The sequence below is a fragment of the Melanotaenia boesemani genome, chromosome 10 (genome assembly GCF_017639745.1).
Source record: "Melanotaenia boesemani isolate fMelBoe1 chromosome 10, fMelBoe1.pri, whole genome shotgun sequence".
Taxonomy (NCBI): domain Eukaryota; kingdom Metazoa; phylum Chordata; class Actinopteri; order Atheriniformes; family Melanotaeniidae; genus Melanotaenia; species Melanotaenia boesemani.
In genome coordinates, this window is record NC_055691.1 from 35354176 (window position 1) to 35381794 (window position 27619).

The following is a 27619-nucleotide window of genomic DNA, read 5'->3' on the forward strand; positions in this document are numbered from 1 at the left end:
GGTACTGCTCCCATCAATGCTGTTTTAGCGTAAAGGCACATCATTGTTTTTTAATTTCACATCCACTTTTTTAAATGTGAAAACTCAGATTTCAATGAAGCACCACATTAAAGAAATAATAATAAATTAAATGATAAATACTCATGCTTCAGTAGGTTGTGTAAGGAGTATTTTACTGTAGTAGATAATGTGGAGCTGGTTTGATTTCCATCTGGAGCGTCCTGATCTGACTTTTCAGGAGGTTTGAGAACAGAGTTTTAATTAGACTTCTAGGTTGAGTGTATGTAATAAATATGTAATGAATCTTAGGTGAATTTTGTGCAGTTGGCTCTCGGTAGCTGGTGGCATCAGTAGTTCCAGCTGTAAAAAACAAAGTTAATTTTGTGGATCTGTGCACCAGTTTCTTTTTGGTGGAAGCGTTAGAAACCGTATCTAGAAAAGGCGCCGTGATAAAGAGGGATACGTAGCTTAGTCCTGCGTTACTGGCCAAGCGGTCGAGGAATGTTCACCAGGTGAGATCTGAGGGTTCGTGTCCCATCTGATGAACCAGGAGAGAAGAAAAAACAACAGACATTATTCTCATGAATTATATTATTGATGGCCTATACACCACACTACACCTCCATCCTAAAACATATAATCATGATCAGTTATTGGTTTATAACTACCGATTTAACCAGTTACAATATTTAAATTCAATTTAGCTTTATTTGTATTGTTCCAAATCACAACAAAATCATCTCAAGACACTTTACAGACACGATTAATTCAAGCCAGTTAAAACAAATCCACATTAGCTCATTTTATAATAACTGTGTTCATACAAGCCAATTCATAAAAGAAAAGGATGGCAACATACTGTATTTAACTAACTTACACAAATTTCTATCTGTTACGCTCTGTCTACGAAAATAATAAGGAAATAGTTTAGCTAAAGACCTAAAAAGCACCATATTTCTCCCCAAATTATGTATAAATACTGTCTATAGCTCAAAGTGACTGCTAAGCAGAACTTGACTGAATACCATGATGTATGTTAAACTACCAGTCATATGACCCCCCACTGATTCTTGGTTAATCGCTGCTTATTTCATGATAAAAAATGAGTTAAGTCTTGTTATTCTGGAACACGTTATTTGTGGAAAATGCACAACATTTGTACAGAAAAGAAAAATCCTGTCTCAACCAGAGGATTATCAACATGTGTTTGCATGACAAGCAAACAATGAGGAAGCTTTGGTGTTTGGTTGCTTTCAGGTCGCTCAGGCCAACATTTAAGAGGAAGATAATGTTTCATTGTGGTCATTCACACCAAGAAATATTACACTTTCATGATCATTGTGCTTGTAAAATGTCATGGTATGCAACACCTGCTCATGTGGCGATTTGAGACCTCTTTTTATCACCTGTGAAGATGATGGCTTCCCACCTGAAGCTGACTTTACAAACTTATGTCTTTGTTTGATTTGGTGTCATTTCCTATCATCCATATTTTCATTTCCCTCCACCTCCACACACATGCAGCCCAGTCCATCTCAGCCCAGTGTAAATCACTCACCAGTGAAACAGTTTGTTGTGCATAACTGCATTTAACACATGACTGACCTCAAACAGCAAAATGGGTTTCTGAGGAGTTTATCTGACATCCGTGCAATGAGTGCACGGCTGGATCTTAACACTCTGCTCAACGGCTTTTTAAACAAAGGGTTTGATTTCAGTCAAACAGGAACTTTGAAGTTGCACTTTCAAATGACCAAGATGTGGGAATGAAGTTAAAATGCACAAACCTTCACTACATTTCCTCACTTCTCCTTTATTATCAGCTCCATTCCCTGTGTGGACACCATATGAGGCCCCTTTAAGCCATAGAAGACAACAGCCATTAATCACTGTTAGAGAACTATCATTCTGAAACCACCATGATGATACAGAACTGTGGAAATGTGCCTCTGTCGGTCTTTCCTGGCACTTCAGATTGTTTTACCTTCCTTATATCGGTCCAAGACTTCACAGCCTTATATACATATAACATGCCAGTTAGTCTCATTACTGTTGCCTCTATTTTCAGGAGACAAATGAACAAAAGCTGTTTAAAATCGCCAGCGAGCTTTTGCAGACAGAGAAGGCGTATGTAGCACGACTTAACCTGCTGGACCAGGTAAAGAACTCGCTCAACTACACTATTTATTTCTGTTTATTTCATGGTGGACACCTCACTAACTGTGTGTGGTTTTTCAGGTTTTCTGTGCTAAGCTAATGGAGGAGGCAAATAAAGGAACTTTCCCTGTGGATGTAGTGAAGAACATCTTCTCCAACATCTCCTCCATCAACACCTTTCACAGCCAGTTTCTGCTTCCAGATCTGGAGAAACGGATGGGGGAATGGTGAGCTTCAGCAGCGTGCCTCTGCTAAGGCTGCTCTTACTAATGCTGATCAATGACTTTCTTTTTTGTATATTTTTCACAAAACTTGCACACAGACGTGGTCGAGTAGAATAAAAATACATTTTACAGCAAATGCAAACTGCGACAGATTATTTTGCTGAAAAGCTATACTTTCAAATGATCTTAAGTTCATTGTTAAACAATCCTTCTATCCATTCCTCCAGGGCATCCACACCTCGCATTGGTGACATTTTGCAGAAACTCACACCCTTCCTCAAAATGTATGCTGAATACGTGAAGAATTTCGACAAGGCCATGGATCTGCTCAAACAGTGGACCGATCGTTCCCCCCAGTTCAAGGCCATCATTAAGGACATACAGGTACATACTGGAACCAGAATCCAGAATGAGTATTGTACTAGCAGTGCTCATGTTGTTAGAAGATGAGATTGAAAGTGAACTGATGCATTTGTCTCTCAGATTCAAATTACTACAATTGCCCAGGGGTGGAGGATGATTAAGCACTTTGAGGGTAAATTGAATCTCTTGGTTTATATTTGGACAGAGTCAAGAAGTCTGTGGCTGCCTGACGCTGCAGCATCACATGTTAGAGCCGGTGCAGAGAGTCCCTCGATACGAGATGCTGCTTAAAGACTACCTGAAGAAGCTGCCAGAAGACGACCCTGACCGAAGGGATGCAGAAAGTATGTGGAAACTGTACCAAAACCTCCGCCTGGAGGTGTTATTTTACTAGAGGTATATGTTAGGGGAAGCACACAGGGTTTTGATGTAACAATAATTATCTTCCTTTTTCAGAATCATTAGAAATTATTGCCATGGCGGCTACTCACTCCAATAGTGCCATAAGAAAATCTGTAAGTTGAGATGCTGTTTTTCAGTCGCAGAATCTCTCCAAAACTCTCCCATCCAGCTAAAAGAATGTTTTTATCGTCTAGGATAATCTAAAGAAACTGATGGAAATATATGAGATGCTGGGAGAGGAGGAGGACATTGTTCACCCCACTAACGAGTTCATCAAAGAGGGACACATCCTGAAGCTGGCAGCCAGGAACACCTCAGCAATGGAGAGATACCTCTTCCTGGTGAGAAAACTGTCAAGCATGCAAACATCCCCTTAATTTAAAGGAAAAGAAGAAGCCTGTCAATCACTGACAGTGCCTCATGATATGATTGTGTTGGAGTTGTTTCTTATGAGCTTTCACTCACAATGTGTCCCACCTGCACAATTCAGATTAGCTGCAGAGTTTAAGGCTGCAACCTTTGGGAGGAAGCGATGCCAGAAACCTGAACTAGTGAAGTGCTGATCCAGCCATCTCACACGTCTCCAAACCTGCAAACTTTTGTTTTCTTCTTCTGCCAGTTCAACAACATGCTGTTATACTGCGTGCCGAAATTCAGCCTGGGAGGGCCGAAGTACACAGTGAGGACACGAATCGGGATAGATGGCATGAAGGTCCTGGAAACAACTAATGAGGATTACCCTCATACTTTCCAGGTGTCAGGCAAGGAGAGGACGTTGGAGCTACAGGCCAGGTATTTAAGAATTTGCCTGCAAAATCTTCTCAAAGAAATTGCTTTATAAATAATTTTAACCCTAACCAACTACTGCCCTGGTTTGACATGGTGTTTTAACTGGAACAGATTGTTCTTATACGTTTGTTTTAAAGCCTCTTTTTTTCTTCCTCAGCTCAGAGCAAGACAAGGCAGGCTGGATCAAGGTACAGACACCACCATCCCATCATATTCCTGTTTCATTTTTGGTTTGTGGCTAATTTAAAGTGACATTCATTTTTGATTTTATTCATATCTTTAATCAGGCTTTTCAGGAAACCATAGAGATCTTCCAGCAAAAGAATGAGTCATTCAAGAATGCTCTGAAGGACGAGGAAGAAGTGTCGGTTAGTGTGGCATCAGAGCTGCAGAGTGAAACTGCCAGCATGTAGGTGGGGCTGTTCTGAGCTTTTCTTTTTCTTGAAACACAGAAAGCTGAGCTGGGGAAGCGGGCCCCTCGTTGGATTCGTGACAACGAAGTGACAATGTGCATGAAGTGTAAGGAACCTTTCAATGCTCTGACACGACGGAGACACCACTGCAGAGCCTGCGGCTATGTAAGTCATCCTGACCTTGAACTTTGACTTCTTAAGCATAAATATACCTGTAATAAAACCAAAGTGATCAAGAAATGATTAGCATGACAGACAGTGAGCTCCTATTTTTAGTTTGATTTCAAGTTTGACAGAAAAAAATGGTGCTGTGCCTGTAGGGTTTGAGGGTAATGTGCTGCTGTATTGATACTCAGATAAAAATGATTAATACCTCATTTATCCCTGCAAGTGGTAAAAATAAAGTCTTGCTGATGGAAAACTGGGTGACTGAATTATTTCTGTAACCTTGCAGGTGGTGTGCTGGAAATGCTCAGACAACAAAGCGCCGCTTGAGTACGACGGCAACAAGGTGAACAAAGTCTGCAGAGACTGTTACTCCATCCTGACGGGAGAAGCGATCACCGAAGGCAAGAAGAAGGGCATTCTAGAGGTGATGCTTGACTTCATTTTGTAAATGTGCCATCTGATATTAAAACAACTCAAACAAAGGAGTTGTTGCAGTTGTTTTAGCTTGGTTTGCTTCTGGTATTTTTAATGTAGCAAAGGGGGGGTGGCCAGAAATATGCCTGATTTTGACTCTTCTCTGCAGATCGAGGCCGCTCAGTTCACAGACAGCAGCATCATGTGTGGCTTCCTGCAGCACTCTGAGAAAAGCAAACTTTGGCAGAAGGTTTGGTGTGTTATTCCAGAGAAGGAGTGCCTGGTTCTCTACCTTTATGGAGCTCCGCAGGTAAAATAAAGATATGAAGCAACACGTGTTTCTCCAACAGCTTTTCGTAGTGATGACACGATCTTCTCCACCTTTTCTCTCAGGATGTGAAGGCCTTGTGCACCATCCCCTTACTGGGTTATTCTGTGGCTGACGGCACAGACTTTCCAGCCAGCTTCCGCCTCTCCCAGTCCAAGTCCGTCCACAGCTTTGCAGCTGAGACTGAGGAGCTGAAGCAGCGCTGGCTGAAAGTGATTCGAGTGGCGGTGACGGGAGAAATGCCAGAACGGCCTCAGACCAATGGCAGCAACATGTTGGACAACAACACACAAGAACAAAATCCGGACGGCACATAAGCGAAGTTTCTGCTCCACACAAACTGCTACGAAACATCCAAACTGCTGTCGGATCGTTTCTGATGATGGGGTGTGTAGATGAGTGCTGCATGCACAAAACCAAACACACACTCCCCCCTCTGTCCTTAAATCTTACAGACAAATTGGAACAATTAGTGCTGGATAAGCTCGTTTTTCTTTTATTTTAACTGTTTCCAGGATTTTCTCCTGCTAGAGCTGTGCTGGATTACTAACAGACATTTCTGGTACAATCAACACTAGAGCAGAGGGCCCTCAGGAAACAGCTTCTCTCCTCAAACAGGCATTTTTAAGGACGGCCCAGACTGGGTCTGTATGGACCTCACCACAGAACCCTGTTGAGGTGAGCTGCAAAAGGGCAGCCTGAACAAAGTCTGCTGGTGCTGTAATTCTGTGTATTTGTACAGTAAACTTTTCGTTTTTCATAAAGGAACACTTGTGTTTAATGTACAGAAATTAGTCACAATTTTTATTTTGCTTCTATAGAAAGCAAAAACATCTCAGTATGATATAAAATATTTACAGTATTTTTCCCTTTTTTGTAGAAGATGGTTCCAAAACAGTAGAAACAATTACTTAGTTGGATAATGATGGTCTCATCTCTCCTCAAAAATCAACTTTATAAACAGACTCTGGATGCATATCGGCAAAAGCTGTCATATCACACGTTTTCTTTGTCATAAATTAAACTATTTTAACATGTATAGATAGAAGCCCTTTGTCCTAAAGTTGGTTGAGCCAGCGTCATTTGTTGGAATTGCGTGGGCAGTAGAGGTAAAATCTTCTTTTTGTGGCAATATATTGTGTAGGAATAGTACATTTTTTTAAAAGATTTATCTGAGAAACCATTTGTAGGTTATATAACCAAACTTGAATGTTTTTGGCTCATGTAGTCAATTGTGAATCTGACAAATCCAGTACGTCATTCTTGCTTCTTGTTTTCAAAATTATCCGCAAAGTAAGCCTGTTAATCCCTCCAACTTTCAAAGTTCATGACCTGTTTCGCTAACACAGATCCTCTGTCTTACATGTCAAGTCGGCTGTAAGACAGGTACATAACAGCAGTGTTGTTTCTTAGAAAGCAGAGCCACGGGAGACGTGAGGCGATCGAGCAGGTTGAGCAGGACTCTGCAGGCATATTCAGAATCAGTTCTGTCCCTTTAAAGGCTTCAGAAGTTTTAAAGATAATTAACATTCGCTAATAATGATCAAGGCTGATATCTATTGAAAGATTTATATCATGAAATTGGAAAAATAAACTTCATATATCATCTTTTTATCCCAGTTTTCCTTTTTACTCAAATGATCTGTCCTTTAACAAAAGAAGGTCCGTTATCAAAATGAGACAAAAGTGTCTATTTTATGCTAATTTGCTCAACCTTTTGGCTTGCACATTGCTCTTTGTGATGCTAAAGTGGGGTATGCATGTCCAGAGCTCATGTTTAAAAGGAGAGATCATCATTATCTTCATGCAGAAGTTTTTCTCTTCTGATGCAAATGCAACACAATCCGACTTTGCAAGCTGATGCAGCAAATGTAAATGTGTAATAATGCTGTAATTAATTATTTAAAGTAATTTATATAGTATGGCAAGCATGAGTTGTTGGGCGTAGCACAAATTTGCTTCTTCGCTGTCAACTGAGAAGTGCAACCTTTCTTTCTTTCTTTTCTAAGCAACGTTTTTCTTAACCTGTGAAATGTCAGCGGATGCCAACAGTGCTGGACAGACTGAGGGGAAATGTGCCTATATCCTCCATAGTGACTCATCACCTGATGCTCCTGTATATGCAGTTCCCTCCTGGTGCTCACATCAGTCTCACCTCATAACTTTCCCTGCTCTTCAGTATTCAAATAAGGAAATAAAAAAAGTTAAAATGAAACAAGAGCACAAAATGTTTGTTGGATCTGAATGTAAATCCAGATTTTTACGTGTCTCATCACCTCCCCAAAGGTTTGAGAATCTGCGCACTTTATAGTCTAAAAGTGTACCTTCAAAGAAAATAAAATAAGATTCAATGATAAACATGCATGTGTTCCGTTTGGTGCATAAACAACTGTTTAAAAGCAACATATTTAGAAGCATTTCAAGCCAGTCTGACATGTCTGTAACACCTCAGTGATGCTACTTTCACAAACAGCCTCTTGTTTTTGTTCCTTGTTTTGCTTCTAAGAAAAGGATTTTCAGAACGAGTCAACCCGGATGTGCTGAGGAAAGTGCAGTCGATGGTTGACACAATGAACATGTATTGTGACATTTGCCTAATTCTACTACTTACTACTACTACTTACTACTCCTTATGCTGCTGATTCACCATCAACCATCATTTCCACAAACTTTTAAATATGACTAAGGCAATTATACTACAGGGTTAACAATATGTTTTAAATAAAAAGTAAAGAAAACATCCTAAAAGTTTAAGCTTTCTATGTTTACATTGTGTACCTATTATAATTGTGTAGTCTTGGTATTTTGTAGGGTTTGCTGAGTGTTAAAATGTAAACAAACATTTTAGAGATTTAGAAAATATTTATTTTCACAAAAAAGGAGGAAAAAAAATCAGAAAAAAATATCTAATTTTACTTAAGTAAAAATGTGTTCTGCACAAGAAAAACTGCTTCCACGGTGTTAGCAGACAGAATTGGTGGCACAAAGTGTTCCACGTCATTATAAGTACATCAAGAGGGCGGGGGGGTCGGAACCAGTGACACTGCAGGAAGGAGATGCTAGCTAAAGTTCAGAGTTCATTTCTGGTGGTGTTTATCTTTGAACGTGGCTGCGGCTTCATGTCGCTCAGAGAGGGATCATGTAGGTCTCGGCCAGTCTTTGTATTCATGCGTTTCCCTCAGCTTTTGGGCTGTCGGAGCAAACCACGGATCCTGCGGACCAGTGCCTGGATAAACGTGTAGCGGGAACGGACCTGGCTGTATAGGCCCTCCACCTCTAGTAGCCTCCTCTGCAGGGATTCCCCGAATCCTGAAACCATGTCACCTTTCAGCTGTACAAGACAGACAGATCAGGAATAAAGTAGGTGGAGAGATTTTGTGCAGAATTGTGGTAAAAATGGTAAATGGTCTGTATTTATACAGGCTTTTCTGTACCTGGAATGATACCCAAAACGCTTTACATTATAAATCACGTTCACCCATTCACACACACATTCACACATTGATACAGAAACTGCCAGGAGGAGCAATCTGGGGTTCGGCGAGGATCGAACCGGCAACCCTCAGGCTACCGGACGACCACTCTACCCACTGAGAACAAGATGTGCATGCAGCTAACGGCAGTTCACAGCCATTTCTTACCAGGTCTAGGTCTTGCTGGCTGACTCTGGACAGGGTGAGTCCACGAGTCCCACTACCCTGTAATCCTCCAAATGAATCTGAAGAGAATAAACATGTTAGTGATGCTTAGCGAGCTCACGATGTTAGGTCCGTTTTTAATCCTCCGATTAGAATAAGTGAACTGAACCCACTCATTTAATTTTACAAAATACTTTCTTACCATCTGTGAGATGGGATCTGAATAAATTGGCTCCAGGCAACAAGGAGTCCTTTGGGTCAGTGGGTGTACAATGCAACAGGTAGTACTCCAGGTGGCGCCACAACACAAATAAACAGGTCTCAATAACATCTGAGGAAGAGGTGAGTCAAGGAATTTCACTTCACCTGTGATGTGGCCGATCTACCTGACGCTACTGCATCTCTCTGATACACAAAGCAAACAAAGCACAACCATGAACACACAGCAAGGACGAAGATTTTTAACTTCATTGAGCTGAAAAAGTTTCTAATGTTCTGTTAGTTTATTAGCCCAGTGCCTGGAAGGGCCAAAGGATACAGGAGCTCAAGGCCAGGAGTTTGGCTCTGTTGTTGATAAGCTGGACCAGCCGTCTCTTGGCCAGCAAGCTCCTCTGGACCGAAGAGATTTTCTCTACCCCTCCTGGTCCCGACACCAGGCCTTGGCACAACTACACAGAGGAATGATGTGGTTAGAACTAAAGAAAAAATAGTAAGATGCATTTAAAAAAACCATCTTTAGTAAGTTTCATGTATGTATAGATGTAGTAGAGCTGCTGAACACTCACTGGTCAGAATGCAGAGTTGCTACACTAATATTAGGGTATTTTTAAAAGCATGGGTGGAAAAGGGTTTTAATTTGCTTATCAACTCATCATTACCTCTTTGAGCTCCTCTGGAGGCAGCTGGTCGAGGCTCTGCAGCTTGCCCAGGCTTTGTCTGTGACTTTGGTGGAATCGGAAGAAATCTGCTGCACTGTTCTTTAGCAGGTACAGGACCAGACCCAAGCTGGGGATTCGACTGTAGGCCACTGATGGCAGTGTGGAGAGATCTTAGAGGAAAAAGTAGAAATCAATGAAAAAGACACAAGAATACCTAAATATTTTGAATTTCTAAACATGGTTTTAAGCAAACAGAAAAGGGCAAGTACTCTTAAAAAGTAGAAACAAAGACTTGTTCAAGAATTATTATGACCAGTGTCCTGACTCTTGTACTTAAGTTTAGACAGAGCATGACTGACCAGAGCGTCCTCCGTCTCGGCCAGCGGGCTCGCTGCCGGATGGGCTGAAGAGGCAGATGCTGAACTGAGCCTGGGCTGAGCTCTGCAGCAGGAGGGTTTGGCAGTACTCCATGATGTTGGCACACACCTACAGACAAAAGCGCAGGTCAGGATGATGCAAAACAATCAATATTCAGGATTCGAGTACGAAGACTTTTGAGCCATTTTTGTTCTTTTTTTTTTTTTGCAGGATAAAGTTGTTTAAAGAGAGGCCAGGCAGTAAAGCTGGATTTATACTCGCGCAGCGTCTACGTAAGGTTGGTTATGGCATCACCGCTGTATGCTCCACGTAGGTCTGCGGAGGTTCAACACACACCTCTTCCAGACCTGACGTGCACCCTTGCTTTAAGAGTGGTTACGTAGAAGTACTCCCTTGTGATTGGTCGGTTTGTGATTACGTGCTTCCAGATTTCTGGAGCTTCTTTCTGAATTTGTGTGGTTATGTGGAAGAGAAACTTCAACATAACGCCGTAACCGAACGCTCGAGTGCGAGAGCGTGTTTCACCAGCGTCAGCTGCACCGACTCTACTGTTCGCAGACACTGCACGAGTATAAATCCAGCTTAAGAGTACACCTTACATCACATTTAGTACATAATGACAGTCAAACCTGCTGCATGGCTACTTCCATCTCCTCTCGTCGTTCGGCTGAGTCTCCAGGTGCAGAGACCTCGGCCTGCTTTAACAACCTCTCTCGCTCGCTTCCTGCCAGACGGCTCAGCAGGGACAGACACAAACGCTACAAAAATAAACCAATAAAAAAACTTTCAGTGGTGATATCAATGCAGGAGTAATGTTGGATAACATGAAAGATCTTCCAGTAAAAAGAGAGGAAACTATCCAACCTGGAATCTGTTAATGTGACCCTGAAACTCCATAAGAGCAGCACTGTTGATCTCTCCACCCATCTCAAGAACACCTAAGAGACAGAGGAAGATGTAAACACCACTCACTGAGCCACTGGAACATGTATGTGGATAGGCCTGTCACGACAAGCAATAAGTCAATTAATTGCACGGTAAGAAAAGATGGAGCGCCCCCGCCCACCCCCCTCTTTGTTTGGCAGAGCTGCCAACCCGCATTTGATGTGAGACTCGCGCATTTAAGTGGTTTCTCACACTCTCGCGCTAAACATCTGATTCTCATGCAGAAATATGTAAATAAGTTGAATAGAGAAATAATGGCTTTGAGCACTTCCTCATTTATTGTTTTGCTGCTCCCCAGAAGTAGGCAGAACACAAACATGTAGCCTACGATGTCAGTACAAAGCCCCCACTTTCTGGTCTACCGTAATAACCCCTGTAATGTGCAGGCACATTACACAAATAGAGTCAGCCTATATACTACCGTATATGACAAAATACACATCAAGAGAAATGCTAGCAAATCGAGAGGGCTGATGTCCCGGCGTGTGTGGAAAAGGTGCAGCGTGGCGTCGCAGCAGCGTGGCGTCGCAGCAGCGCAGTTCGCTCACTGCACATATATCAGTCTGCCACGCAGCGATGAGGGGAGATATTTCAGCTTTACAAACGATGCGCAGTGTACATTTTATATATATATATATATATATATATATATATATATATATATATATATATATATATATATATATATTTTTAATACAATGATACAAACTGGCAGTTTTGCCATTTTTTCCTGTCTGAGCCTCATGTTTAATATTTTTTTTTATATATTTTTTTAAAAGCAATTTTGTTTACAGAACAAACTTTATTATCCATCATACTTATTGTGTTTGGTTGTGTTTGGTTTTCATTCATTGTTAATGAGACTGAGAGTCCATTTTATTTATTGTTTTTGTTTTATTTAAAATGTCTTCCAGTTCCAGAGTAAAATGTTCTTTACAAATGAAAGTTTATTGATCTTTGAAAGGGTGTACTACTACATTATTATGGCATTGTCATTATATTAGTTGAAAATAGTCTCAAAATGACAACATTTTCGCTTTGCACAATATTATCGTTTATCGCAATAATTTCAGAAAATTTATCGCCCAGCAAATTTTTTTTTATCGTGACAGGCCTATATGTGGAGAAAAGTAAAGGCTGAGCTTGGTGCAACGTATTATCTTTGTACCTGGCAGCGCTGTCTTACTGATGATGCCAGTAAGCAAAGAGAGCTCCTGCAGAGCTCCCATGCTGAGCTCCTGACAGCGCAGCAGGGACTGAATGGTGTCTGCATGGACAATCAGCCACTGGAGAACCTTCGCAGACACAGAGACGGTAGTCACATTCAAATCATATCACGAGGAGCCATTTCATCCAGCAAGAACAAATACAGTGTAAACAAGCGCAAAACAACACTTTTTCTCATGAACATCTAAATATTCTGACTATTTGTGGTTAAAATATAAAAAAGACAGACGTCTTAGAGGAATGTCACCTGTGCTGCCCCCTGTTGGTGATTTATGGAGGTTGATGTCAGTATCACTTGAAGAAGCCTCAAGGTTGGTAAAAGAATTTGCCTGTAGCGATCCAGGGGAGTAGGAATGAAGCCTGATGGGTCCCTCATCACCCTACAGTCCACAGAGAGACATGCACATACATAAGACATACTAGAAATGTAAAAAAAACAAAAAAAACAGAGCTCATGGAACAGACCAAAATCAATTAAATGCACCAAAATACAAGTAAAAGAGGTTATTAGAAAATATGGAACAAGCTGTTCCACAACAAAGATCCACCCACTGTCTCCTATACCTGTGTGAATTGCTGTCAGGTACCATGTCAAACACCTGACACTCGATCAGCTGTGCCACCAGCCCACAGCGTAGCAGCTCTACAGCTCCTTGACCAGTTTTAGCCACACGGGTCAGAAGAGCCTGAGGACGCACACCAGACAGCACCTTTAAAATCCTGTACTCACAAAGACCAACTTCCCTGGTCACTTGGGACTTTTTTAAATAACATGCAAAAATAAAAACTTCATGCTTCCTCACCATCTTGCTCTCATAGATGTAGAGTGGTTTGAGGAGCGGGGGCTGAGGTGTGAGCAAGCTCTGCAGGGCAACATCATCCTGTTTCAGACTCTCCACTAATGAGCGCAGGTAGCCACTGTTGCATACGTACACCAGCCACTGATTCTGACGGTCTATTGACAGGATGCGGTCCAGCACCGCCAGAGCCAGCATCTGGCAGGAAGGAAAGACAGAGCATCAAAAACAGTCCGATAAATAGTAAAAGAACCATAACATTATGTCAGGATTCACACTGAAAGAAATAAAAAAAATTAAAGAAAAAAAAAGATAAAAATATTGGTACAAGATCCACATTTAGATCTTACTCTGCTTATTTCGTGGCCGTCAGAGGCATCCCTACACACAACATCCATGAGCGCCTTGCCATAGCTTTCAATGATGGCGAGGTTCTCTCTCTGCAGTTTGGAGAATCCATCTTCAGGGGCTGTGAGACGCTCCCACATCACTTTTCCTGTTGCAACAGATTCTCTCACATAATCCAACCAGATAAAATTTGTACACTTTTCCTTTATAAGTCAGAAGGACAATTTTCTGATGTTTCTGAGAAAATACCAGCAATCCTCAAGCTGTCAAATAATAACTCCTCACTACAAAGTTATTCTGATAAAGACTAGAATATGAGACGTCTGTGTCTCTTACTGTCTTACCTGTCTGTAGAGTATCTGGTTCTTCAGGTTTCTGGGCAATTTGCAGGTAATACAGCAGAGAGCCATACAGGTGAGCACGCAGACGCTGGTATCCGCCTCCTAAGGGTGTCAAAAACACTTGAAATTTTAAGTCTGGTCAAAGTTTGTCCTGTCAGGTGAGAAATATGGATTTATGAGTCAAATATATTTTAACTCATCACCAACCAGTGCAAAGGATGAAGTCCAGCAGCTTGCGGAGGATCAGGTGAAGGGCTGAGTTGGCAATAGAGGCAAAGCCTGAAGATGCTTCTGATCCCGCCCCCTGCTGCTGCTCAGACAGCACCGATTGGCTGAGGTGGGCAGTCAGAGTGAAGACTGCACCAGCAACTATGGGCATCAACTCTCCTGCTGCATCATCTGACAGAACCTGGACAATGCAAACAGTCACATAAATGACTACACAAAGAAATATTGTATGAATACATTTGGATAGTGTTGTTTTTTTTTTACACTAATTTACATTTTCAAAAATTCCTGAACAACCTTATCATGTAGATCCAGAAGCAGGTCTCTGATGATGAGCTGCCTATCATCAGCAGGTATGAGATCAGCTGGGCAAGCCGTCAGTAGCGTCTCCACCAGGCTCCTCCAGGACTGCAGCGCATGTCGCTTTGCACTCAGGCTCCGTCGGACTCGGTTACGCTCCACCACCTGCTGCAGGATGGAGTTCACCTCCTACAATAATTTACCCAGGAATAAAAATAACATTTAGAAAAACATCACCTGTATCACTAAATGAACTTCCTGTGTTAGTGTCTGGAGTTTAAAACACATTAAAATGTACAAAACAACAGGCACAGTGGTTGTAGTTCACTCACTTCCATTAGGAGGGGCCTCTGTCCAATAGCTGCCATTCCCTGCAGAGCATTCACCTCGGCAACCAGCACGCGATGAAGCAGCTGTGAGGAAAATTTGAACAATTGTAGGAAGAAGTGATCAATCTGGAACACACCAGGTAAAAAAACTCGACATTTTCCACCTGGAAACCCACCTTAACGTTGCACACAGTGTGCCCTTGCTCGTTGACGTGCTCGCAGTTGGAGATCACCTGCTCTATCTGCGTACGCTCAAAGAAATCCAGCTGCAGCAGCTCAGGCATGTCCTGGCTGAAGTCGATGGCGTCAAGCACGCTCAGCAACTTTCTGCGCACTGAAGGTAAGAAAGATAAAGAAATTGGTAAAAACAATAGGCCTATAATGAACGACTGTCTAACAGGCAATCTGTGTCAAATGCTCTCCCCTGATTGTGGCACAAACCTTTAGAGACTGTGTCAAAATGCAGGAAACCACTGACTGATCTGGTCTCTTCTTCCATGCCTGATTCTCCATCAGCTAAAAGGAAAAATATTATTATATTTTGCAGTTGTAATAACTCATCTTAAGGTTTTGGCACATTTTAAGGTCTTAAATATCCTTTAAGTGTCTGTTAAGCGTGGCATCCAAACGCCAAACAACATCCCACCTGCATGCTGTGCATGTGGCTGGTCATCCAGCAGGAGGCTGACAAGACGCTGTGTATGTGAACGCTGGCGGTTTAATGAAGTCACTCTCAACTCGATTGCAGCAGTTTTCATGAGCCAAGACATCTGAGAGAGGGCAGCAATCTGGTCACCTGAGGAGATCATAAAGGAAAGTTAATTACAGGAAAATGCAACCTCTCTTTCTGTTTTTGCTGCCATCTTTGGGATTGCGCTCACCCGGTAGGATGAAGGGTAAGTGCTGCAAATGAGAGAACAGGAAGTCCTGGCTGGTTCTCAAATAGCGCATGGTGGGTCCAGATGTGTCCGGGCAGGCACACAGCTGGTAAATCACCTGAGAAGAAGAAAAAGTGCCAGATATACAAGAAGAATTTAGACACGCCACACGTTCAACTATTAACATTATAATCCTGCCAGTCGAAAACATGCTACTGTGTCATCTCTCAATGTGCCCACTTCCAGGTCAAAGCATCTCATTTTGTTAGTACCTGGTAGCAGAGCTCAGCCAGGTGAGGGGCCTGCTGTGTGAGTACAGGCCCTGATCTCCTCTCAGTTCCTCTCTGCAGCAGACTTAGGATGGCATGCAGGCAGCTACGTGGACATCCCAACACACCTGTAAAAAAAAAAGAGACATAGCTGTATTTAAGACACGACTTTGAGATGATCTAACCATTAAAAATCAGCATGTAAACTTTAACTGCTAACCTGGGTCCTGGAGGTTAGTGGAGGACACAGGCTTCTTAACTTCATAGCCCAAAAGATAAAGAGCTAAATTGGGAGTCTTCAGCTCCAAGGAGGTGATGAGAAGGTTCAAGATGTGGATCTGGGTTTCATGGCGGATTTGCGACACTTTCTTTTGTGGATCCAGTTCTGCAGTTTGTTTATCAGTGAAGGAGTGAGTTTGAGCATCAACGTTAAGAAAGACAAGTTCATATTCCACAGCATCAAAATGTCAGAGTTTAAAGGAAGGCGTGACGGCTTAAGATGCTAAAACAAACAGACAAGGAACGAGTGTCTCACCATCTCCTGTTTCTGGTCCCTCTTCTGCTTCTTCATTATCCAGACACTCCACAAAACCCGCCATAAGCTTGTCACTCACAGCCTGAAGAACAGAGACATAAATGGATTCATGCTTCAAACACAAGACACATTTCACAAATAGATAAGTCTAAGGAAAAAAAACTAAAGTAGTGTAGTGTTAGAAATACTTTAAACTGGTTTGACTTGTACACACCTGGTCATGTGTAAAATCTCCCACCAGCCTTATCTGAATGTTGGGGTAGTTAGCAATGCGACGCAAAATCTTGGCACTTTGGAAAGCAGCTTCTGGGTTTGAGCTGCTGTGGTAAAGATACCTGCCAGACACAAATCGGGTCCATCACTCAGATACATCAAATGAAACCAAGTTTTTTCTTTTGTCCTTGCTTGAAATTACAACTCGAAGAGAAGTCCTACATTTTCAACAAATCCAGCTCAGTACAACCGGGACCATGACTTATGGGGATTCTCATACCTGGCAATGTTGACAATGTGATCAGCTCTTCGGGTTTGTGGGCTGACCCCCTGGAGAAGCTGCTCCAGAGGAGACACCAGCAGGGAGGCCTGGCTCTCCCTGAGGAGGTCCATGAACACCACTTCCTTCTGCAGAGCCAGGTCCAGAAGGCACAGGCAGTGCAACACTGCTGACTCTAAATGCTTCTTGCCTGTTAAGAGACCAGTGAGGGACCGTGTTGTTAGAACAACTGTACACACAATCCATCTCTATAACCCTGGCAGCAGCAGCATATCTTCTCTTACCAGGGAAGGGTGCATAAGTATCCAGCTGGCGCACACCCTCCTCCAGCAGGCTGAGGCAGAGTGCCAGCATGGGCGAGTCATTCAGCATGTGGAACATGATGCTGTGGCCGGGGGGCTTGTAGGCCAGGACCTGCTCACCCTGCAGCTCCACCGTCTCCTGGATGAAGTCGGATGGCTGGGGTTCATAGTCCCGCAGCAGCTTGTGGAACACCTCCAGGGCAGAGTCAGCTACCTCCCACTGAGAGATGGCAAATAAATGTAAAAGAAAATTAACAGATGCGTTATTAAAAGTCAAAATCTACTTAAGCTACATGCCAACACCTTGACACGAGAAGAGAAATTCACCTTTTCAGCTGGACGACGGTATGCTCTAGTGGGGAAAGGGAGGAAAACACAGTTGCGCAAGAAGTCCAGGTAGGGCTGAAAGCCGGGCACACGAAGCCCAGCCCCCAAATTAACAGGCAGGCTGCTCTCAACCAAAGTGCTGATCAGATGGCAGAAGCCTCGCGTCAGTGGGTACTCCTCACAGCTTGACTCAATCTCATTCAGCTCAACCTGAGAGCCAAAACAGCATTTAATTAATTATCTAACGGGCATAAAAGATACTGAAGTCAGTTTCTACACTTTTTTTCACATGAAGAAAGAGAAACAGATTAAAAAAACAGGAATAATCTGTCACGTAGTTCAGTAGTGATGCATCAAAAGCAACGGAACAGGTCAAAGAGCTAAACCAAACCACTGTGAGGAATCCTGTTCTTTCAGGAGAAAGACTCACTTCAATTCCTGCTGCTTGCCTCTGTCCTGGAGCTCGAACTGTCTGAAGGATCTGTGACACAAGAGAACAAGATAAAAAGCTCTGCGCTTCAAAAATCAAAACATTTCAAGTAGTTTAGATTTTTTTTTTAAGTGATAGTTTCAAAGTCACTCAGAAAGACTCGGAAAGATGACATGGTTCAACCTCATAAAACAAAACTAGGGCTTTCAAATGATTAGATTTTTAATCAGATTAATCACAGCTTTAAAAATAATTAATCATGGTTAATCACAGCTTTAAAATTAATCACAAATTTAAAATCATTTCCAAATAATTAATCACCATTCACGACTCTGCCTGAAATCTGCCCGTTTTTACTGCATCGTATCACCAGAAAGAGCCGATGCTACAAATATTTACTGTTAACTGACCTTCTCCTGGGTAAACGTCAGATGTCCAAGGGTCAGTAAATGCAGCATGTAATGTACTTCTATATGTTGTTCTACATCATCTCTACCGTGTTCTAGATCATAATTCAGAATTCATATATCATCATCTCACCAACCGTCTCCATGGTGATAATTTCTGTCCTAAAACTAGCAGATGTGACGACTGAAGTTAAACAGCCGACACTGATGAAGAAACTGATGATCTGGATAAAAACAGCTTTTTCCTTTTACCATTGAAGTATGAGTGTTTGTGCAGCAGAGATAAAAGTCCTACAGCAGCATCACCCAAAGTAAACACCTGCTGGTAAAATACATCATTGGCTGCTTGTTTTACAAGTTTTTCTTCCCTTTTTACACATTTTTCCTGGTCAGTGCTCCTGCCTGGCCCCCCGTCAGAACTTTTCTAGACCAGGCCCTGCATAGTATAAACCCTGTCTACCACCAACCAGCTACTGTGTTAGAGAAGGTCCTGCCAACAACACTTTGGGGTAAATATGTGTGAAACTGCTAGTTTACTTCTTCTCAGCTGAACCATAAACAAACGCAATGACAGAGAAAAGCCGATCAGCTGATCACCGACAGCCGTCGCTGCACAGAGACGACCAGAGTTCCTCTAGAGCAGGGGTGCCCAAGTCCGGTCCTCGAGATCTACCATCCTGCAACTTTTAGATGCAACCCTTCTCCAGCACACCTGAGTCAAATGACTGGCTCGTTACCAGGCCTCTGCAGAGCTGGATGCTATGCAGATGACATCTGATTTAGGCGTGTTGGAGAAGGGTTGCATGTAAAAGTTGCAGGATGGTAGATCTCGAGGACCGGACTTGGGCACCCCTGCTCTAGAGCAAACATGTTGGTGCAAAACACAGCTGGACTGTTGCATGTTTAAAAAATAATGCTGGAAAAGTGCAGGTGTGGAACCATCTCACTGGGAAAAGAGTGTGTGTTAAAACACCCCCATTCTCCACGGAGGCGACGCCCATGTGCTGCTCCATTAATGTTGTTTATTCTCAAGTCCATCCACAGAACCGTCCAGCTGATCTTCTCCATCGTGCTTCTCCACGTCCCGCCGTCATAACAGAGAAATGATGGATGTATGGCGCTTGTCATGCCGCACATACATAAATTAAATAACGCCGTTAACACGTTATTTTTGACAGCCCTACCTTTACTGGTTTATGTAAAGCACTTTGAATTGTCTTGTACATGAAATGTACAAATAAACTGCCTTGCCTAATAAATCCTAGTACTGACTTTAAGGCAACAGTCATTTATTTCTTATGCTTGATGTCTAACTACTAGATTTCATTTCCACTCTTCATCTGCAAGCATTTCATACAGTATATCAAATAAACTTTGTCACTAAGTTCAATTAATTAAAAGGGCACAGCTCTATAAAAGCATTGGCTGAAATAGTTTAGTTCTACCTGCGTGTACTCCAGCGACTGCCAGAGCGAAGCAGCAATCTCTGGACTCTTCCCAAAAGCTGCCAGGCAATGCAGGAGCTCAGCCTTCAGGATGGGTGGAATGCTGCACTGCAACAGCCCCAACATCACCACAACTGGGGTCCACTGAGGATGCTCACACAAGGCAAGTCGAGCATTTTCACTCTGAAGGGAAATAAAATAATAACCCTGACTTATTTTAGCTTTACTTTGTATTGTTATAAACCACAACTAAAACAAGAACATTAGCAACAGTGGTCACCATCCTTGCAGCGAGTTCACCGTACCCATGTAATGATGGTGGTGAGTAACTGCAAAAACGAGGTTAGCCCATCCAGCTCTCTTTGGGTGATGCCCCTGTGTGGAGGGTGACGGTATTGCGCTGCGTCGGGATTTGGAAGGTCTCGTCGCAGATTCTCGTGGTATAGCATGAGGGAGTGGAAGAAATGTTCCCAAGACACCGGACTGCCTGACACTCCCTGGATGTTGTCACCTGCACACGTGTACAAGAAGCTAGCTGTCATTCATTTACATGTTTTTAGCCACAAGATGACCTACATTTTGATTTCCACTTAACTTCTTTCACATCACCAATAAAATCAAGTCCAAGAAAGTTGTTGAAATCTGCCTTTTGGATCCCCATATTCCAAAATTTTTTACTTTGCCTAAAGAGCAAACTTAGGACTACATGTTAAAGACTTCCCTCAATCTAAAAGAAATATTATTCACTATAAGAAAATCTTTTTCTGAAATGTTTCATTTTAGAGTAACATTGATCTTACTGTGTGTAGCTCCATTTGTTTTAAGCAGGCTGAAGCAGTAGTGAGCACACTGTGGACCATTGGCGAGGCCTTTTAGCATGCGGAGATAAGGAATGTAGAGAGTGGAGGGCAGGAGGTCTCCCATCTGACGAACAAACTTTGACAAAACCACCTGCATCAAAGAACCAGAAGAGAAAACTATAAAGAACAAAGATGCAAAAGGAGTAAACTATTCCTAATTAAGGTCAAAGAAATGAAACTATTTGGCTGAAACTTGACTCCAGAAAACAGGACACTTACCTGTTTATGAGGAGGCCTCTGCAGGGCCATTCCCAGGTAAGATCCTTGCAATGAGGTGTGTTGGAGAGACTCAGTGGGACACCAGAACTCCAGACCCAGCTCTAACCCAAATGGATCCTTACTGTAAAACTCCCCAATCTAAAACACAAAGCAGACGCATAACAGCGTTAAACTCAGTGAGAAGCCTCAACAGCACCTTTTCTCTTCCTACGTTTGCTTAACGCTGAGAACTGGAATGTTTTTTCTCCTGCAATCTCCTTCTTTTGGACAAATATAAGAGTATTAGTGCTAGTATTTAGAGCTTTTAAGTGTGATTGTAGCTGATGTGTACATGCACATTAAAGAGACTGACTAGCATCATGAGATGATCCAAGTCCTTCCTCAGAGATGACGGAAGCTCACTGTCCATCTGTAGAGACATATGCACCAGACGAGCATCCTCATCAGCACGGTTACGCAGCTGCTTCACCTGCAGAAAAACATAATTTTGGCACACTGAATCTGCATAAGTTAACACCACTATATTCAGATGTGTCAGCTGTTACTAATTAATTAAAAATACAACCAATAGTTTTGCTAACCTTCATTGGCATGAGCGCCAGGAAGTCTGTGATCATCGAATGGACGCGGCGGATGTAAAACTCTTCCTGGACAAAACTCTCACATCCCAACATTCCCTCTTTCATGAACAAGAAGACATCTCCCAGTATGGCTTGGTCAGCCAGGGCCTCGTCTGCTTCAGTGAACTCAACAAGGGCTGCATAATACACACAGAGAATTATATGTAAATGGGTACAATCTTTGAGGACTGCTACTCCATCAAACTACAAGAATTCATTTTTAAAATGAGTTCATGAACACACAAGTCACCTGAGCCCTGTGGCAGCTGGGAAAGGACTCTCAGAGACAGAGTCCATGCCAGCCGACAAACAGCCTGCAGCCCTGGAAGCTTCCACGGCTGGCTGTCCATCAGACGGCTGTGCACTGCAGACACATACTGCCTCTCTGTCAGCAATGGAAGTGCCTGGAGAAGATCTGTATACAACACAAAGATAATCACTAAATACATGAAAAAAACCTGTTTTCAGAACAAAGAACAGCAACTGTAACAGAAGTTAAACTATCTAACATTCTCTCACCCTCTCTGTCTTCAGTTCCCTGCTCTATGAAGCTGACGTCCAAGCAGTAAAGCAACGCCATCACCAGAGCAAGGTTTACACTATCCAGGGAGCCATCAGCTTGAGCTGTCACTGTCTCTAGATGGCAAATGAGAGCCAGGGTGTCATCTTTGGTCAAGGGTGATTGGCAGGTCCATGAAAACAGGCTGTCTGCCAGTGCCTGTCGGCATTCTTTGATAAGGTCAGAAACCTGGCGACAGAAATGGGAAGCAAACATTTACACTGCTGTCTCCATTCTTTAAATAAAAACTTTTATGTCAGCCACAATCATGTTAGTGGAGTTGTAAAAAGAAATGTATGTCGAGGATAATATTTATGTTTCTGAGATTCACTCCAACCTCTTTCCTGTGCTTTTCATTGCCCAGACCTCGTTCTTTCTGCAGTCGTTCAAACTCGCGCGTTACACTTATATCTGACACCAAGGTTAGGATGCGCTTGGTCAGTCCCTGGCTCATTAACTCGTCTGTAAAACGTGTTGTCAGAGCCACCAGCTCTCCACTGAATCAGGAAACAAAAGACACAGAATTTCTTCAGAAATTTTAAACAAGAATGAAAAGACTTTTACCCACTATACAAGTTCATCACGGACCAGTTCCCAGGATGAGCTTAAAAACACCTTTTGGTGTCTCAGCGTACTACCACTATTTAAAATCCGTACCTTAGATCCAGGGTGAAGGTCTTGCCATGGCGTGACTGGATGAGTGTGCGCAGAGAGTTGGCCACACAAAGCTTTCCATCCCAGTAGAGTAAGACAGCCACTAGGCCTCGTGTCAGGCCTGGAAAATGGGGCTGCTGCTGTTCCCCTGGAGAAAAACATTTGCCTTCAGTGTTTCTCAGTTACCGTTTTAAGTGTAAATGTCTTTGCTACTGGAAGTCAAACAAGGCCGTTCTTCCAAACTATGAATGTGATCGGGGAAAAAAAAAGTAATGTAAAAATGAAGACTACTGCATATCTGACACAAATAAAACATAATGCACAGTCACAAAACTTCATCAAAACTTTATGAATTTGCTTTCTGTTACTAATCTCTAGGGATGGGTCTTTTACGTGACTTTTGAAGTCGATTAATCAGGTCTTTCAAAATTCATTAGTTAGTTGGTTGTGACGTCCACGTAACGCCATCAGTAATGAAATGAAAAAACACTATTTCCAAAAGGAAATGTCTGAGATGTTGTTTTTGTAATGTGTGTTCCATGCACAAGTGTTCTTTACTTTGTTATATTATACCGTTCTGTGGGCTCCAGTGTCCTTCATTGTCCAGCAGATAGATGAGAGAGCGAGTCAGGGAGACATCAGGATTGAACATGGCCTGGCAGCATTTATGGGGCAGCTGCTATACCAGATGAACTAAACACTGGAGCGTTCAGCTACAACAAAACTAGTTACTTTCCTCGTCTTTCCATCTGCTCTTTTTGCTCCTAAAGCAACATTTATGTGAGGGTTTAGTAACTGTGCTGGTCCGGTCGGCTGCCTCCACCATCTGTGAAAACTCTGACAAAAACAGCTGCTAAACTTTCCTGCTTCCACCTCCAAACTGAGCTTGGGAGGTGGAGGAGAGGAGATGAAGCTCCTGGGTGAAGCTGCAACTAGCTTCGGGGTAACTCCCTTCACTTTACAGCAGCGAAGACTCTTTACAGCAGCAACAGGACTCTGCTGGAACTAGAAGAGCTCTGTGGGGTTAATTGCTGAAGCTTGTAGCTACAACATTCACTGCTGAACAAACAGTTTCTTACAGCTAACATTTTCTGCTGCAACATCCCCCCGCTCTGCCTCATACCTGCACTGTGCATCAAACCAGCTGACATGCTGTACATCTCTTACTCTCCTCCACTCTAACTCAACCAAACAAAAACATTAAAAAAATTTTTTCCTAAAAAAGCTGCTGACTTTGTGTGCCGTTTCAACTAATTGGTTAATCAATTAGTTCCCTACTAATCTCCACTTTACCTGCCAAGAGAAGTTCCAAAGCTGCCAGCTCCCCAATGTCAAACAGATCGCTGAGGATGAAGGCCTCGGTCAGAAGCTGTTCTGGAAGGAGCCTTGAACCCTGCTGACCTTGGATCGCGATGCCCTCTGTGCTGGCTTTGCGCACCTTCTCTCTCTGCTCTGCACTCTTTGGCTAAAAGTAATGAAAGGAAACATGTTTTGATATTTGAATCTTAGACAACATTCTATATATTAACGTATTATCCAACACCTGGGAATGTAGAGAACGCATATTTGACATTAATGTTTATGAAGGCTGTTTTGTCTGCTTATTAGCTCACCGGGTTTTTAAAGAGTGACAGAAACTGCGGTTTGTATTTCTTCAGTTGTAGGTCCAAGAGGTGGACACTCTCCGGCTGCCTCTTCAATACAGCGCCATCTACTGTCTCCCACAGCTCCTTCAGAGGCCCCCACAGACTGGCTCCTGCATAAGTAAAATGGGCTTTCAAAAGTCTTATTTCATCAAAAAGGCATGCACACAACATATTTCTGAAATCCCTCCTAAGCCATGTGTACCTCTTTTAGATCAAACAAAATGTTTCTTAAGACAACAAAAATAGTTATAAGTATGGCTACTGTGCTAATGACAAATCTAACAAAGTGACAATGGTGATGAAGTGGCTTTCCAGTGTCGCCCATTACATGGACTGCTGCTCCTCCAAAGCATTATTACCACATGTAGTATTTGTATTATCAGCACTTCAGCTTTGCTGGATTTATCTAAGGACGTTGTGTGTTGCACTGTAAGTGACACAAAAGACACCTTGAAATCTAAGCTGAGCCACCAGCATCCAGACGAAGATGCATCTGCAGAAATCTGATTGGAATCAAATTTCATATCAGCTCTAACTTGTACTAAATGGATTAAATTTGTACAAATCACACATCAAATTCTTTAGTCACAACCTAGTTTTTCTAAAGTCGTATCTAGGTATAATACACACTAAGAGCCAATCACAACAAGGCCTAAAAGTCTGATTGTAGAATCCTACATACTTGCTTGTTTGCTTTTTTGTATTAATTTGTAGCAGAAATCAATGCAGTTTTGGCAATAGAATAGAATAGAATATATATTTTTTTTCAGACATAGACATCATACTTATATCTGCAAATAACTAGAGCGTGCACATCTGTTTTATTTCTGTAAATATTTTATACCTTAGATCTTTTATTTATTATTTATTTCTATACTGCTCTCTCTGCACTGACACTGGGGATGGCTTAATCTCGTTGTACATGTGTATAATGACAATAAAAGGCATTCTATTCTATTCATTCTAATTTGTAGCAGAAATCAATGCAGTTTTGGCAATATATTAACATAATCAATATTCATGTGCAAATTTCCCAATCCTGCGCAACTGTCTTGGATATATTAAAACATTACATATAAACATGTGATTACACACTTCGCAGCAGAGTAGTTAATAAAGTTTCAAAGTGCCTACATAACCGCCTTTCAGTGTATTTATTGGTTACTGTATTAGTGCCTCTTGGTAAATGCAGTGAGGAGATTAATGACTAGATGTGTCTAAACTTTCTCCAGTTAAACAAAAACTAAACTGAGGTGATGGTTTTTGGAGCAGAAGAGAAACAATTAAAGGTCACCAAAGAGCTTCAGTCTATACACCTAAAAACCACCAACCAGGCCAGAAATCTGGGTGTATTGATGGACTCAGACCTAAACTCTGAAAAACACATCAAGGGAATCACAACGTCAGCCTACTATCAGCTTAAGAACATATCAAGGGTAAAAGATCTGATGTGTCAGCAGAACCTGGAAAAACTAGTCCAGCTTCCATCTTTAGTCGGCTTGATTATTGTAACCGTGTTTTTACAGGTTCTACCTAAAACATCAGTCAGACACCTGCAGCTGATCCAGAACTCTGCTGCTCCAGTCCTCACTAAGACCAAGAAAGTGGACCACATCAGTCCAGCTCTGAGGTCTTTACACTGGCTGCCGGTCCGTCGGAGGATAGACTGATAGCTAGTTTCATTATTACTGCCACTGCACTTTATCTGCCAATCCACTCTGTATTCATATTTTATTTATTTCTAATTTTATTCCACTCTGGATTTCTATCTTTATTTTATTTCTACTTCTATTCCACTTTACTTATATTGTATATTTTACTTCTATTTTTTATTCATAGTTTATGCCACGTATGACACTGGACTACTGTAACAACGCAATTTCCCTTCGGGGATAAATAAAGTTGTCTGTCTGTCTGTCTGTCTGTCTGTCTGTCTTAAAGTTCTGCTGCTGGTCTAGAAAGCTCTGAATGGTTTAGGACCAACATACATCAGAGACCTCTTGACCCAGTATGAACCTACCAGAACCCTCAGGTCATCTGGATCCAGTTTCTTATCAGTTCCAGAGTCAGAACCAGACATGGAGAAGCTGCATTCAGCTTCTATGCTCCACATGTCTGGAACAAACTCCCAGAAAGCCTCAGATCAGCTGAAACACTCAGTTTATTTAGATCCAGGTTAAAGACCCACCTGTTCTCTGCTGCATTTCACTAGTTTTTATTTAGAAATCAAAATGTACATCTGGTTCTTTTAAGCTGGAATCGTGTTTTAATATTGTCTTTATTTCTTGCATTTTATCTATTTTATTTAGCATCTTCCTTCTGCTTTTATTTAATTAACTGAATTTATTTTAATCTTTTTTTTCTTTTATGCACTTGTATTGCTTTCTGCACCCTGCTGTGGTGTTTTATGTAAAGCACTTTGAATGGTCTTGTACATGAAATGTGCTATACAAATAAATTTCCCTTGCCTACACTACAAAGTGCCAAGGAGCGAAGCTGACCGGTGAACAACTGCACCCATATTTTACTCACAAATATGGGCGTGATAAGTTTGAAACTAAGTTTAGAAAATATATTCAACATTATGCGAATTTTTAAGTAAAGAATCCAGACCTACTCTAGATCTAAGTTTCAGTTTTATTTCCCAATAAGCGAATGCGTCAAGTATCCTATCTAACAGGTTGGTAAAAAATAAAAGAAAAACCACAAAACTGTCGCCCAGTGGTTTAAGTTTCACTTTAGATATAAGATGGAGTGGAGAATAAGTCTGTCAACAACACATGCTAAACCAGCGTTTATTTGCCGTGGGAAAGGCTAGGCTAAAGTAGCCTAACACCCCGTGCCCGAATTTGAGTAAGTGAAACCCACGCAGTTAAAACATGGAACATCAGACAAGCTACTGTTAAATATCTGACATGTTCGTGTTTGAACACGTACTAATAGTTGGCATATACTGATGAAAACAGACGCAGTTATATAATTAAACTGAATAATTGTCGTTACCTGAATTTACCGCCATCTGCGCCGCCATGATACACTCAGGACATTTGGACAGCGGCTTCTGGCTCTGTGCCGGTTTGAAATTTAAATTGATAGATTATTTGGAACTTTTAAAATATTTGCTTAGCAATAAAATTAACTAATAATATAAAGCATAAATTCAATTAATACTTCAGGTTGGTAACTTTAAAATTTCTGTATTTCTAAACAAATGTTTTCAGGCAAGGTCTTCGGACCATTAGAGACATCCGGGGGCCTTGCGGCTACTACTGATGGGAATTGTAGTTTACCAACCTAATCTATGAGAT

General features: G+C 41.9%; 2 protein-coding genes across 9 annotated transcripts in view; one reads left to right on the top strand and one right to left on the bottom strand.

Moving 5' to 3' along the window:
• Positions 1-7620, top strand: part of fgd4a (FYVE, RhoGEF and PH domain containing 4a) — a 58498-nt gene extending 50878 nt beyond the window's left edge. For 5 of the 7 annotated variants that reach the window (XM_041997947.1, XM_041997949.1, XM_041997948.1 and 2 more), the window contains 13 exons: positions 2069-2158; positions 2239-2384; positions 2609-2765; positions 2950-3088; positions 3201-3259; positions 3341-3487; positions 3766-3938; positions 4093-4123; positions 4223-4303; positions 4388-4513; positions 4803-4940; positions 5100-5240; positions 5324-7620. In XM_041997947.1, the coding sequence (XP_041853881.1) occupies positions 2069-2158; positions 2239-2384; positions 2609-2765; positions 2950-3088; positions 3201-3259; positions 3341-3487; positions 3766-3938; positions 4093-4123; positions 4223-4303; positions 4388-4513; positions 4803-4940; positions 5100-5240; positions 5324-5575 (1680 nt within the window). In that variant the 3' untranslated portion in view covers positions 5576-7620. The remainder of the gene's footprint in view (positions 1-2068; positions 2159-2238; positions 2385-2608; positions 2766-2949; positions 3089-3200; positions 3260-3340; positions 3488-3765; positions 3939-4092; positions 4124-4222; positions 4304-4387; positions 4514-4802; positions 4941-5099; positions 5241-5323) is intronic. The other 2 variants (XR_006011913.1, XR_006011912.1) reach the window with 2 other exon arrangements.
• A 485-nt stretch (positions 7621-8105) lies between these two features.
• nup205 (nucleoporin 205) lies at positions 8106-27395 on the bottom strand. 2 transcript variants are annotated; one of them, XM_041997944.1, is made up of 42 exons: positions 27315-27395; positions 24279-24421; positions 23959-24130; positions 22669-22813; positions 22349-22508; positions 21972-22200; positions 21703-21867; positions 21414-21589; positions 21185-21301; positions 20833-20970; positions 20554-20704; positions 20059-20264; positions 19754-19936; positions 17902-17952; positions 17472-17681; positions 17127-17364; positions 16843-17032; positions 16564-16684; positions 16350-16431; positions 16035-16199; positions 15818-15942; positions 15549-15663; positions 15314-15463; positions 15109-15183; positions 14844-15001; positions 14671-14751; positions 14336-14527; positions 14018-14219; positions 13814-13912; positions 13472-13617; positions 13128-13319; positions 12889-13010; positions 12572-12704; positions 12266-12392; positions 11017-11090; positions 10782-10910; positions 10134-10260; positions 9775-9944; positions 9435-9564; positions 9099-9227; positions 8900-8976; positions 8106-8589 (listed from the first exon to the last, which is right to left on the bottom strand). In XM_041997944.1, the coding sequence occupies exons 1-42, from the start codon at positions 27340-27342 to the stop codon at positions 8437-8439; spliced, it is 5976 nt and encodes a 1991-aa protein (XP_041853878.1). In that variant the 5' UTR covers positions 27343-27395; the 3' UTR covers positions 8106-8436. The 2 variants fall into 2 exon arrangements, with proteins under 2 accessions (XP_041853878.1, XP_041853880.1); XM_041997946.1 differs by lacking the exons at positions 8106-8589; positions 8900-8976; positions 9099-9227 and adding an exon at positions 9270-9366 and having other exon boundaries at positions 9398-9564.
• Positions 27396-27619: the final 224 nt, after the last annotated feature.

Coding starts and splice junctions, on each gene's coding strand:
- nup205 (XM_041997944.1), bottom strand. CDS start 27,342: ATGGCGGCGCAGATGGCGGTAAATTCAG. Junction 21,590..21,702: donor CCAGCTGCCACAGGGCTCAG/GTGACTTGTGTG, acceptor TGTATTATGCAG/CCCTTGTTGAGTTCACTGAA. Junction 9,945..10,133: donor CCGAGACGGAGGACGCTCTG/GTCAGTCATGCT, acceptor TTTTCCTCTAAG/ATCTCTCCACACTGCCATCA.